The sequence below is a fragment of the Erythrolamprus reginae genome, chromosome 2 (genome assembly GCF_031021105.1).
Source record: "Erythrolamprus reginae isolate rEryReg1 chromosome 2, rEryReg1.hap1, whole genome shotgun sequence".
Classification (NCBI taxonomy): domain Eukaryota; kingdom Metazoa; phylum Chordata; class Lepidosauria; order Squamata; family Dipsadidae; genus Erythrolamprus; species Erythrolamprus reginae.
Window position 1 is genome coordinate 233939545 of NC_091951.1, and position 13522 is coordinate 233953066.

The window sequence follows — 13522 nt, forward strand, 5'->3', positions numbered from 1 at the left end:
AACAACACAAGAGCACACAACAGATTCAAACTTAATATTAACCGCTCCAAACTTGACTGTAAAAAATATGACTTTAACAATCGAGTTGTCGAAGCATGAAACTCATTGCCGGACTCAGTGGTGTCAGCCCCCAGCCCCCAACATTTCTCCCTAAGATTCTCCACGATTGACCTCTCCAGGTTCCTAAGAGGCCAGTAAGGGGCGTACATAAGTGCACTGATGTGCCTATCGTCCCCTGTCCAATTGTCTTTCCTTATCTCATATATCATATATTTTCTCTCCATTCCTTCTACTTCTCTTCTTTCTTACTTTCTATCTTTATTTATATTACTTAATGTCTATTCTAGTTCATATGTATTGTATATTGGAGAAAGAATAAATAAATAAATAAATATTAGCATGTTTAATAAGCTATGTCTAGTAATTCTGAGACTGGGCACAGCAGGAGGCAAGTCTAACATCAGTGAACCTTTATAAAAAGGAATTAAACTATTTTTGGGCAGTTAGGTTTTTGATAGAGCTGCATACGTGCAGAGAAACTGATCCTTGTGAGAGACTTCTTTTGAAGTTGCCTGCAAGAATGAATCAAACAACCTATCTAACCTCTAAAATGGAATATAATAAATTGCAACCTTCAGGAACCAGATCAAATACTAGAACCCGCTATTTCAAGCCACTTACACATTGCCACATCACAGCTGTTTAATTGCAATTTTATTTGTGTAAACAAATGTACAATTGCCTCTCACTTATTAAAAACCTAGATCTCTATAGTAATTAAAATTCTTAAGTTATACAGTTGAGTATTTGGCTAGTAGTCAACATAAAGTACACTTACAACTATATAATATTAAAAGAATCATGCATAATATGGAAGTGGCTAATAATTACTTTTAAAAGGTCAATCCATTTACTAATTTCTCTCATTTTCTAAGAGCCCAGCCACCTAAGTCTTGTCCAAGGAATGCATCGGAAGACCCCAGTTCACAATACAAAACAGTGTTGACAGGACAAGGTGTTCATATCATAAGCATCTGTTCATTGTTTCCAATAGGGTCGAACAAACCACATTCAACAATAACATTGAACATAAAACAGCCCCTCCCCCCCCCCGCTGCCAATCTGCAGCTATATTTGTTTTTATTTTCCCGGCTATTCTGTCAGCGAAATCGTATTTCTTAAAGTTTGCTTAATCGTTAGTCTAAAACTTCCTTTTCTAAATGATGTATTTAATATTATGATTGTTATAGTTATAATTGATTTCGATCCTAAAAAAGAAAAAAAAAAGTCAGCGAGCAAGCAAATAAATTGTTTTGTTTTGTTTTTCTCCTTCTCTCCTTTTATTCTTGATCTTTTTATAATTTGTTTTATTGTGTTTTGTTTCTGTTCCCTTCCATAGCTCTCTTCCTTTCATTGATCCAGTTATAGAACTTGTCCCATGTGGTTATATTTTTTGTTTCCTTGTTGTCTTTCAGTTTTTGTGTTAAGGAGTCATACTCGGCGCAATCAAATATTTTTTTAATCAGGTCTCTGTCTGATGGTACCTCTTCCCTTTTCCAGTTTTGAGCTATTGATATTCTACTTGCTATTATAATGTGTTGGATTATATAGTAAACTGTTTTCTTTATTTTCATGTCTATTATTCCTAATAAAAAGATCTCTGGTTTGAATGAGAGATTGGTTTCCGTGATTTCGAATATCCAGGACCTTATTTTGCTCCATAATTTTTTTATTTTTGGGCAGCTCCACCAGATATGGAAGAAAGTTCCAGAGGGATTTGAACATCTCCAACAGTTTGGTCTAGTTTTGGGGGAAATCTGTGCTAGTCTTGATGGTGACATATGCCACCTATAGAACATTTTTATAGTGTTTTCTTTGTATGCTGCTGACTTAGTGATTTTGTAGTTCTTATTCCAAATTGTCTCCCATTGGTCTATGTGGATATTGTAGCCAAAGTTCCTTGCTCAGCTGGTCATTGGATCTTTTGATATTTCAGTTTCCACTTCATAATTTATTAAGTAGCTATACAGTGGAACCCCGACATAAGAGCTGCTCTACTTAAGAGCAACTCGAGATAAGAGCTGGGAGGGGAGAGATATTTTTGTTCTACTTACAAGCCCAAATTCGAGATACAAGCGCCAAGGAGCTGTCTCCTGAAGCCGAACGCTAACTTCCGCGTTCGGCTTCAGGAGACAGCTGCGAAGCGGCGCGCGTGTTTTAAAAGGTTGCAGCCGGCCTGGGGGGCTCGGGGGGTGCTTGCAGCCAGCCTGGGGGGCTTGCCAGCACCCCCCGAGCCCCCCAGGCCGGCTGCAACCTTTTAAAACACGCACGCGGCTTCGCAACTGTCTCCTGAAGCTGAACGTGGAAGTTAGCTCTTTTTCTTTCTCTTTTACCTTCCCTTCCTCTATTTCTTCTTTTCTTTCTCCTTCCCACCTTCTTCCCTCCTTCCCTCCACTCATTCCTCTCTTACTCTCCCCTTTCATAAGTTTCCTTGCTTCCTTCCTCTGTTCCTGTCCCTTCCCTCTTTCCTTCTTTCCTTCCCACCCTCCGTCCATTCATTTATCCCATTCCTCTCTTGATCGCTTAAAGCCGGTCCCTGGTGCAAAAAGGGTTGGGGACCTCTGTCCTACAGGATTGGGTGGCAGAGAAGTTGAACATATGTAAATTTAAAAGTTTAAGAAAGTTTACAAGTTAAGTGAAAGAAACTTCATTATTCATTTATATGTACATGTACATTTCTTCATTAAAAACTTGTCTTTCTGCATAATTTAGACTAACTTTGTGAGTTTTTTGAGGGCTGGAACCAATTAAAATTATTTACATTAATTCCTATGGGGAAAAGTCGTTCGAGATAAGAGCTGTTCGACTTAAGAGCCCAGGTCAGGAACGAATTAAACTCGTATCTCGAGGTACCACTGTATATCCTTGTTATAAAATTTTTTTCCCTTCCTAATATTAGTTTATCAAGGGGTGTGTCCTGTGCCAATATTCCTTCGTTTTTGATGTTTTTTTGCCATTTTGAAAATATTAGCCTGTATGGCCAGCAGTCCAAAGTTATGTTCTGTTCTGTTAGCTCTTCCTTTGTTTTTATATTTCCTTCTGTATTTAGTAAGCGGTTGTAAGTTATCATGTTTTTTAATTCTGTTCTCAATATTATTAATAGGAAGAATTGATATATGTTATTTGTTTCATAAATTATTAAGAGTAAAGAACTAATATACGTTATTGTGTTTTATGGATTCCTCTGCTGAATATTCAGCAGGACAATAGGGTCCCTCTACCCATGGCTGACAAGTGTATTTAGCTATATATTCCATGACTTCAAACAGAGCCTTCCTGGCCTTGTTAATTTTCTCTGTGGTCTCTTTCATGAAGCCACTGGGAAGATCCTGGAAGGATGTGGCAGTAGAGAGGACAGCTTGTAGCTCTGTTAAATCACACAGAGCCTGTTGGACTTTTTGTTGAAGATGTTCAGGAAGGCTCTGCAGGTTGGTTAAGACATTCTGGCAGACCTCCTGCATCTTCTGTGCAACAGTGTAGGATGTGGCTAGAGAATGGGATTCCATCTGTTATGAAACAAATGAACAAAAAGATCTGTTAATTGAACATCATAGGTGTTCATCTATGGCAGGGGTAGGCAAAGTTGGCTCTTCTGTGACTTATGGACTTCAACTCCCAGAATTCCTGAGCCAATCATGCTAGCTCAGGCATTCTGGGAGTTGAAGTCTACATGTCATAGAAGAGCCAACTTTGCCTACCCCTGATCTATGGGATTATCTGAAGGGAGGGAGGGGGTGGGGAGAGAGGTTGACAGACGGACATAGGGCAAATGAATATTCTTGTTTATGCATGGAGACACCATTGTTGATTGCCCTTCCCTTGATTTCAGCCATGCAGTACATGCCAGGTGGCAGAATTCAAATCTCCTCCCTCTTTTCTTCCCCAAGCAATTTTCTGTATGTTGTGTATGTTCTATAAAGGATCTTTGACCCAGCTCTTCATCTCAGCCTTTTCATACATCCTGAGAAACACACCAACTCTCTTCTGGTTCTGGGAATAATTTTTGCATAAATATATAGTTTGTTTAATAATGTTGCAAGATCCAATTTGCGTCAGCCACTGGGGATAAAGATTTAGTCCAGTGTTGGCGAAACTTTTTTGATCCGGGTGCCAAAAGGATGCGCTTGCAGGTGATAGGGCGCGTGTGTGTACCCACACCTGTAACGCAATGCTCTCCCCTCCACACCCGCATGCACACAACCCCCCCCCTGCGTTGCCCTTCCACACATGCGGACAGGCCTCACTGAAGCCTCCGGACTTCCAATAGGCTTTTAGGGACTTTTTTTGCCCTTGCCCAGGGTTCAGAAAAGCCTCCTGAAGCCTGGAGATGGCAAAAAAACAGGCCAGGAGGCTTTGTTCCAGTTTTTGCTGGAGCAAAATGGCTTCAGGAGGCTTTCCTGAACTCTGGGGAGAGCAAAAACGGCCATAAAGAAGGCACGAATCCCAGCGGCCAATTAGGTCCCACAGGGGTGGCCTTCTCCAGGTCCCATTGACCAAACAATGTCGGCTGGCAGGACCCAGGGGAAGAGCCTTCTCTGTGGTGGCCCCGACCCTCTGGAATCAACTCCCTCTAGAGATTCGACCAGCCCTCACTCTCCTCGCCTTCCATAAAATGTTGAAGACCCACTTTTGTCGCCAGGTGTGGGGATAATTACCACCTTTCCCCCTCTTTTTAATTATGTTTTTGCCCTTACTGTATGATAGAGTAGGTTGAATGTGTGTGATTGCATAGTTAGGGATTTTATTATGTTATTAATACTTGCTTAAATTGATTTAATTTTTATTATTGGATTGGTAATGTATTGTACTACTGTTATGCTGTGAGCCGCCTCGAGTCTTCGGAGTGGGTGGCAGACAAATCTGATAAAGTATAAACTATAAATATCAGCGGACCAGTGGGCCCGAGCTGACAGAGGGCAATGCCTCACGTGCCGTCAGAAATGGCTTCGCATGCCACCACATGTGCCATAGGTTCGCCATCCCTGATTTAATCTATTTAATAATGAATACTAATTACCAAATAAATCATAATTGTCTAGGTTTACCCAGTATGCCTAGCCACAAACCATGGTCAAGGCAGAATCTTCACTGAGCAATGGCCATTCCCTATTTTTTTAGTATCTTCAAAAGATGAATCATTCTCATGCTGAGATACCTCAAAGGCCAGAGCAATACATTCCCTACTATTATCATAAGAGCCACAGCGGTGCAGTGGTTAGAATCTAGAACTGCAGGCTATTTCTGACGGCTGCTTGTGAAGCTGGTAAAATGAGGACCTAGTTTTTTGCGGGGCAAAATTCTGAGGGTAGTAATAGCTATTGCTATCTTCAATTATTCAGAAAAATCTCTTAAGGAACTTCCATCAAGTTTATTCAGGAAGTATCGGTAGCCCTTGACCTATAACTATTCATTTTGTGACTCTTCAAAGTTACAACAGCACTGAAAGTCCGAAATTACTCCGTTTTTTCTTATTTTTCTGCATTTAATTATTTATTTATTTTGTCCAATACACAATGAGGGTTTTAGTGAGTATATATCAATACTGTATACACATAGTAAAATACATGATGAAGGTTATAGAGGAGATACTCATAGTAAAATATATCTAAGAAATAATAGAAAAGAAGATATAGGAATAGAATATATAGGAATAGAATATATAGAGTATATAGAATATAGGAATAGAATATATACATATATATATATATATATATATATATATATATATATATATATATATATATATATGACACAAAATGTAACCCTTCCCTGGTACAGAGCTGAAGGGATTGGATACTGTAGCCTAGAGGATAATTCTCTGCCTTACAAGGCAAAGTTGCAGGTTCAAGTCCCAGTGGGTATGGCTAGCTGATGAGGCCAAAATAAGGCCGAAAGAGATCTATCCTAGTCTCCCTTAATTTTCAAATTCAGCTTAAACATGTGACACATATAGATAGAATTGTCGACTATCAATAAAATTAACTGCCTTGGAAAAGGCCCTGGGTTGGGCCGAGAGGCAAAAAACGAGCTGTGATGTTCCTTCAATATACCAGGGTGATTCGACACAAAATGTAACCCTTCCCTGGTACAGAGCTGAAGGGATTGGATACTGTAGCCTAGAGGATAATTCTCTGCCTTACAAGGCAAAGGTTGCAGGTTCAAGTCTCAGTGGGTATGGCTAGCTGATGAGGCCAAAATAAGGCCGAAATAGATCTATCCTAGTCTCCCTTAATTTTCAAATTCAGCTTAAACATGTGACATATCTATATATATACATATACATATAGGAATAGAATATATCAATGAAAGAATAGAAGAAGAGATATAGGAGATATAGGAGAGCAATAGGATAGGGGACGGAAGGCACTCTTGTGCACTTGTACTCGCCCCTTACTGACCTCTTAGGAATCTGGATAGGTCAACCGTAGATAATCTAAGGGTAAAGTGTTGGGGGTTTGGGGATGACACTATGGAGTCCGGTAATGAGTTCCACGCTTCGACAACTCGGTTACTGAAGTCATATTTTTTACAGTCAAGTTTGGAGCGGTTAATATTAAGTTTAAATCTGTTGTGTGCTCTTGTGTTGTTGATACAAAATACATTATTTTGACTTTTTTCTGAACCATTCTTTCCTAGTCATTCTATGCTTCTGTAATACTTTTTCTTTCTTTATATATGATCTCTTATTGAATTGTAATAGTTTTCTTTAAAAAAAAAGAAAATATTTCCCCCCAACAGACAAAATAAAAAAGAACCAGTGCACAATCAGCTGGGCATTTTTTCTTCATTATATAATTGCTGTAGCCTTTCACATTAGCATTAATAAACAAGGCTCATTTTGGCCTGGGAACCTCAGAGGGCATTGCTAGTGATCTTCTAACATGACCAAAGTAGTTGTAGTGAATATTTGTGTGTGCGTGGGGGGGGGGGGGAGGTTACTATTGGACAGAGGATTAAAGGAACAAATTGGAACTTCAAGCTTTGCAGATGTTTAAAGCATCCACCTCACCTTTTAAAATTCCTCCAGTGAGAGAAAATACTTAAATCTCTTTCAGCTTTGGATATTCCAGTCCTCAAGCCCCATAAATGACCCCCCGCCCAAAAAAAATTGGCATATGTCCACTCATATTCCAGAGATACATGGATTTTCATCTGTCCTGGGGTCAGAGATTTACTTAAGTCCCTTAGAATTGAATTTTTCTTTACAGTAGTGAACTGCCCTAAAGCAGTCTCAACTTGCTATCTTGCAAGTATCTTACACCACATCTCTCATCCTCTCCCAGACACGGCCAGAATAGAAAAGCTGGAAAACTATTTTTGGAAGAGTGCTTCAAAAGTTTCTACCAACGCTCCTGCCTATTCCTCGAATAGAAATCAGAACATTAAAATGTACTAAGGTTGTGTGAAGAGTTCCAAACAAGCAATTATTCTGGAGTTATATTAACAAGCAATATTGAACAACACTGCTTTCTAATCAAAAAGTCACCAGCCTGAATTTGCCATTAATCCTTCCAGGTGAGTATTATGCACTCACTTAAGATCAGAGCATACAAGGCACTGCACTACATTGTTGCATGACAAAATGGCCATGCCAAATGGAGATTATACTGTATAATTACAATCCAGCACATCTGGAAAGCATCAAATTGGGGAACGTAGCACAATTTTTTTTATTAATGAAAAGGTTGAATCCACATGAAGTCAAGCAGGAAGAACCTATGCACAAAAGATGAGCAGATTTGCTATAATACACGAAAATGTTGATGTTTTTCCCCCATTCTGAATCTGATTAATGGATAACGTAGGTCTGTGTTTCTCAACCTTGGAAACTTTGACTTGATTCTCTGGATTTCAATTTCTACAATTATTAGCAAAGGCCATCCTATCTGGAAGTTAAATTTCTTAACATCTTCAATGCTAAGAAAGATTGCTGTAGATAGACTGTTAAGCAAGAATCCAAGTGGAAGACACAATGCACAGTCCCTAAAAACAGCACTGCAGGCAGACTACCTGGTTAACATATACATTGTGCAAAGCCCTTGTTTTTAGACCAAATCCAAATCTACATAACTCAATCCAGCTGCTCATTAACCTTTTACTGGATATTAATGGTAGAACAAGATTTAGACACAGGAATATTTATATCCTGCCTTTGTCCTTTTCATAAGTAACTCAAGGCAGTGAACATACCCAATACTTTCTTCTAATTTCCCTACAACCATCACCCTGTGAGGTGGATTGGGCTCAGTGTGGGTGTGGCCCAAAGTGATTCAGCCAAATGAGTAGTGGCTATTACAGTTAGGTTATTGTAACCATCATTCATCATCAGCCCAATTTATCTTTTAATATATTTTAAATCAAATATCTTTTAAGAGTTTTGCTACGTACAGTATATTAAATGTCAGCTTCTTCAATAACATCTCTGTGAACCTTCAAATGACTCTATAGCAGTGATGGTGAATCTATGGCACAGGTTCTGTAGGTGGCATGTAGAACGGTATCTGCTGGCACGCGAGCCTTTTCCCCAGCTCAGCTTCAACGTGTATGTGTGTGCCGGCCAGATGATTTTTGGCTAGCACAGAGGCTCTGGGAGGGCATTTCTGGCTTCTGGAGAGCCTCTAGGGGGGTGAGGGGGGGCATTTTTTACCCTCCCCTGGTTCCAGAGAAGCCTTTAGAGCCTGGGGAAGGTGAAACATGAGCCTACTGGGCCCACCAGAAGTTGAGAAACAGGCCATTTCCAGGCTCTAGGGGGTGGGGGAAGGAGTTTCGCCCTCCCCAGGCATTGATTTATGGGTGTGGGCACTCGCAGATGCACGATAACGCGCACGCATGCTCTATTGGCACATGAGGGAAACAAGGTTCGCCATCACTGCTTTATAGAAAACATTCTGCCTCCATTCCATGGCTGAATCAATGTCCCCGAGTTCAGCTGCTTGGGCTATTTGCTAAAGAGACCATTCAGCAACTTACATGGTCCAATAAGGTCTGACTATTCACCCTAATCTAATCTGTTTAGCATACCTAAGTCCTTGGAAAAGGGCGGCATACAAGTCTAATAAATAATAATAATAAGAATAATAATAATAATAATAAGAATACCTCCCAATGCTTACTTCTGACATATTTTCAGTATTGTATATCTTTACTAGGCCAGCATATGCATTCTTGGTCTACTTTTTCTAGCTAATGACTTTCAGATGTTTTAAACTTTACTCAAATGAATAAGTTTTTCAAACTGAATGAATGAAAGAAGAAATGCTGTTAGTTGGTTAACTATCTCAGCTATTGTATACATTTACTTTTGGATTAAAAAATTAACGGTTTTAGAATTATATGCCATCCAGAGTCACTTGGCAGAGATAGATAGCTGTAGAAATAAAAGAAGTAAATAAATTTACAGGTCAAACTTATTAACAATGTGGATAATCAAGAGAGGGAACCGCATAGTCTTACAAAATTCCTCATCCGCGATTGGCAGAAAGTGCTCTAATAAGTCATCCGATTTGAAGATAATCTTGTCAACACTACTGGCCATCATCTGTGCCATGTCGATATCCATAATGGTATCCACAGCACTCCTCGCTGAACACAACGTTACTTCCACGCTCTCCGCGGCAGCTTCGATGCTTATATCTAGCATGGTATCCATAATGTCCTTTACTTCAGTTAATTTGGTATAAATAGATTCAATGGCATTTGTCATGATCTGGCAGTGAAAATCCAAAAAGAGAACAATGAAGAAAATCGACAGAATTAAGCACCAGCGCATATATACTGTATCTTCCTCTCTAAATTTGGGTTACTGTGTTCCCCCAAAGTAAGACCCTGTCTTATATTGTTTTGAGCCCTGAAATAAGCGTTTGGCCTTATTGCCAATCGCTCAAAAGCCCGACTATCAGGGGATGTCTTATTTTGGGGGAAACAGGGTATGCGTCATTTTTGCATCCAATTTGAATTTTATTTCTTCAGTTTGCTTTTAGTGGAGCAATTACGTTTAAAAAACAACAACAACAAATATACAGATAGTCCTCAACCTACAACCAAAATTGAGCCCAAATTTCCATTATCTAAGCAAGGCAGTTAAGCGAGTTTTATCCCATTTTACATCTTTTGCCATAAAAAAAGCAAATTATGTAGTTGTTAAGTGAAACTGACAATGACATTGTCATATGTCAGCTGGTAAGATTAGAAATTGTGATCACACAAGACACAGACAGTGCAACTGTCATCTATACATGCCAATTGCCAAGCACCCAAATTTTGATCATGCAACCATGGGGATGTTGTAATGGTCATTAATTGTGAAAACCTCTTAAGCTACTTTTTTCAGTGCCGTTATTAACTTGGAATGGGCACTAAATGAATGGTTGTTAAGTAGAGAACTATCTGTGCACAAACTGAAATAAACCCAGAGACAGGGTTAGGTGAGAACGGTACCTTTATTTCAGCTCAGAAAAGGTAAGTGACTTTCAGCGGGTACCGTCTGCTCTACCTGGGAGAAACCGCTCCTTTTATACATTTGCGGTTCCCGCCAAAGCAAGAGCAGCCGCGTCTGAGCCAATCAGGAGCGACTTCCTGATTCTAGCTCAGACAGCGCTTCAACAAAGGAACAAACTATTTACAGAGATACAAGGTAGCCATTACAGGATACAACACCCCTCCCTCCTTAGTTTGGATACATCCATCACGAAAGCCATGTGACGAAGTCCTCCAATATGCTGGGTCTCCGCGAGGCTCGCTCCGACCTGCGCAGTTCAGTTGCGTCCTCGCTACCGACGGTGGAGGTCAGCTCGCTGTTGCTCCCCCAGCGCAGCTGGGGCCTGGTTTGGGCTCCGGCCTGCTGATTCGGCCTGGCAGGCCCAACGCTGACTTCGGAGGAGGAAGATGGTTCGGCGTCGCTGGAGGATTCTCTCTGACCCGATAAGTCCATTTGAATGTCTATTAAATCGGGTTGCGTGTTAAGGTCTGTTGAAATGGGAGAGTCTGTGTCAGCGGTTTGCTCCAGGGAGTTTTCCATGCGTTTACCTACGTGGTCAATGTGCCGCTTCCACATTCGACCATCCTCCAGTTTTACAATATATGTTTTAGGAGCATTTTGTTTAACAATAATTCCCTTCATCCAGATTACACCCTCATCAAAAAATTTTACAAACACATTTTGTCCCAAATACATTTGTCTTTCAGGGTTTACATAGATTGGGTTATTTGTACAAAACCTTGGGTGTAACCTATCCAGTGGGGACCTTAGTTTCCTTCCCATTAGTAACTCAGCAGGGCTTACGTGCGTGTGAGAGTTTGGGGTAATGTGCTGGGTTAACAAGAACTGGTCCAAATTCTGTTGTACATCTCCAGGGCCTGACCTGCGCAATGCTTCCTTAGCCACGCGAACGTAGCGTTCTGCCAAACCATTAGCCCAGGGCAAGTAAGGCGAGATGAGTGCATGTCTGACTCCTAGATTATCTAAGAACAATTCAAACTGCCTGGCCGTTAATTGTGGCCCATTGTCAGACACTAGGATATCAGGGCAACCATGGGTAGCAAACAGCCTGCGCAGCACCTTGATGGTGGCACTTGTGGTTATGTTGTTCATTGCTATGATTTCCACCCATTTGGAAAATGCATCAACTACTATTAAGAAGTATTGTGACCCCACTGGCCCTGCAAAATCAATATGGACCCTGGACCATGGCCCCGCAGGTTGCTCCCACTCTGCTGGAGTTGTTTTGGGGAGGTTAGGCCGTGATTCTTGGCATGGATCACATTTGGCTACCCAGTTTTCAATATCAGCATCCAAACCTGGCCACCATAAGTGCCCTCTAGCTAGGCCCTTCATCCTGACAATCCCAGGATGGCCCACATGTAACATTTTGAGTACCTTTACCCTTAGGCTTTTAGGAATGATCACTCTATCCCCCCACAACAGACAACCTTTTACATATGACAATTCTAGTCTTTTGGTTTTAAAGTCACACAATTCAGGTTTCACAGAGTCATTTTGCCATCCCTTAAGTACACAGTTTACCACCTGTTTTAGGATTGGATCTTGCTGCGTGTGTGCAGCCACCTCCCTTGCAGTAGTTAGTGGGTTGTCTTCGAGTTCTATCATTAAGACATCAGCAGATGGGGCAGGGTCCTCCACTAACTCTGCCATGGGGCACCTACTGAGACCATCTGCGTGGTTGATGGTTTTACCCCCTTTATGGATGAGCTCGTACTGGTATCCTGAGAGGAAAAGGGCCCATCTGATTAATCTTGGGGACATAAATGGAGGAGTAGGCTTGTTGGGGGCTAAAAGACCTAGTAAGGGCTTGTGGTCGGTAACCAATTCAAAACTTCTCCCAAAAAGGTAATTATGAAACTTCTTCACCCCTGCCACTAAAGCTAGAGCCTCCTTATCTAGTTGGCTATAATTTCTTTCAGTATTGGTCATCGTTCTGGAAAAGAAAGCAATTGGGGCCTCTGTATTATTAGGCAAAACGTGAGCCAAGACTCCTCCCACGCCGTAATGGGAAGCGTCGCACGTAAACCTGATGGGTAGCGAAGTACTATACTGGACTACCACACTTTTAGAAGTTAATAATTGTTTAATTTGTACAAAGGCTTCGTGTTCAGTTCTCCCCCATGTCCAAGGGGTTTCTTTCTGGAGTAAGCGGTGTAGAGGCTCTGCTGCTGTTGCCTTCTGTTTTAAAAAAACGGAGTAAAAGTTAAGAAGGCCTAAAAAAGCTTGCAATTCAGCCTTATTTTGTGGCTCTGGGGCTTCTCTAATGGCTCTCAGTTTCTCAGTCGTGGGGTGGATACTTTCCTTATCGATTTTATAACCTAGGAATTCTACACTGTTGGTTCCCCAGACGCATTTATCAGGCTTAATTCTTAAACCTTTGTCCTGAAGTCTCTGAAGTACTTCCCTTATTCTTTTGTTGAGCTGTTCTTGGTTTTCCCCTGCAATTAAGATGTCATCAAAATAGGGAATGGCCCCCTTTATCCCAGATAACAAACGTTCCATTATGCTTTGAAATATCCCTGGGGCTATGCTTACTCCAAACTGTAATCTGGTACACTTAAAGGCACCCCTGTGGGTCACAATTGTTTGCGCGTTTGCTGTCGGTTCATCGACAGGTAACTGTTGATAAGCTTGCGCGAGATCGATCTTTGCAAACCTTTTTCCTTCCCCCAGGGAGTGCAGGAGTTGTTGTACCACCGGAATAGGGTAAGGGTGATGTTGGAGGGCTTTATTTAGCGTAGATTTATAGTCAGCGCAAACCCTTAAGGAGCCATCTGGTTTTAGAGGCGTGACTATGGGTGTTTCCCATGGCCCCTGCTCCACAGGAACTAAAATGCCTTGGCTTATGAGCTTATCCAGCTGCAGGTCAAGTTTGGGGAGGAGCGGGAGGGGTACCCTGCGAGGTTTGAGCTGGACAGGCGGGACCTTGGGGTCAATAGAAAACGAGATAGGGGGCCCTTT

At 41.2% G+C, this 13522-nt stretch overlaps 1 protein-coding gene across 1 annotated transcript in view; it reads right to left on the reverse strand.

The window, feature by feature from the left end:
• LOC139159538 (perilipin-3-like) overlaps positions 1-13522 on the reverse strand; it is a 68372-nt gene that overhangs the window by 38737 nt on the left and 16113 nt on the right. The window contains exon 5 of the mRNA XM_070736849.1: positions 9514-9766. Within this exon, the coding sequence (XP_070592950.1) occupies positions 9514-9766 (253 nt within the window). The remainder of the gene's footprint in view (positions 1-9513; positions 9767-13522) is intronic.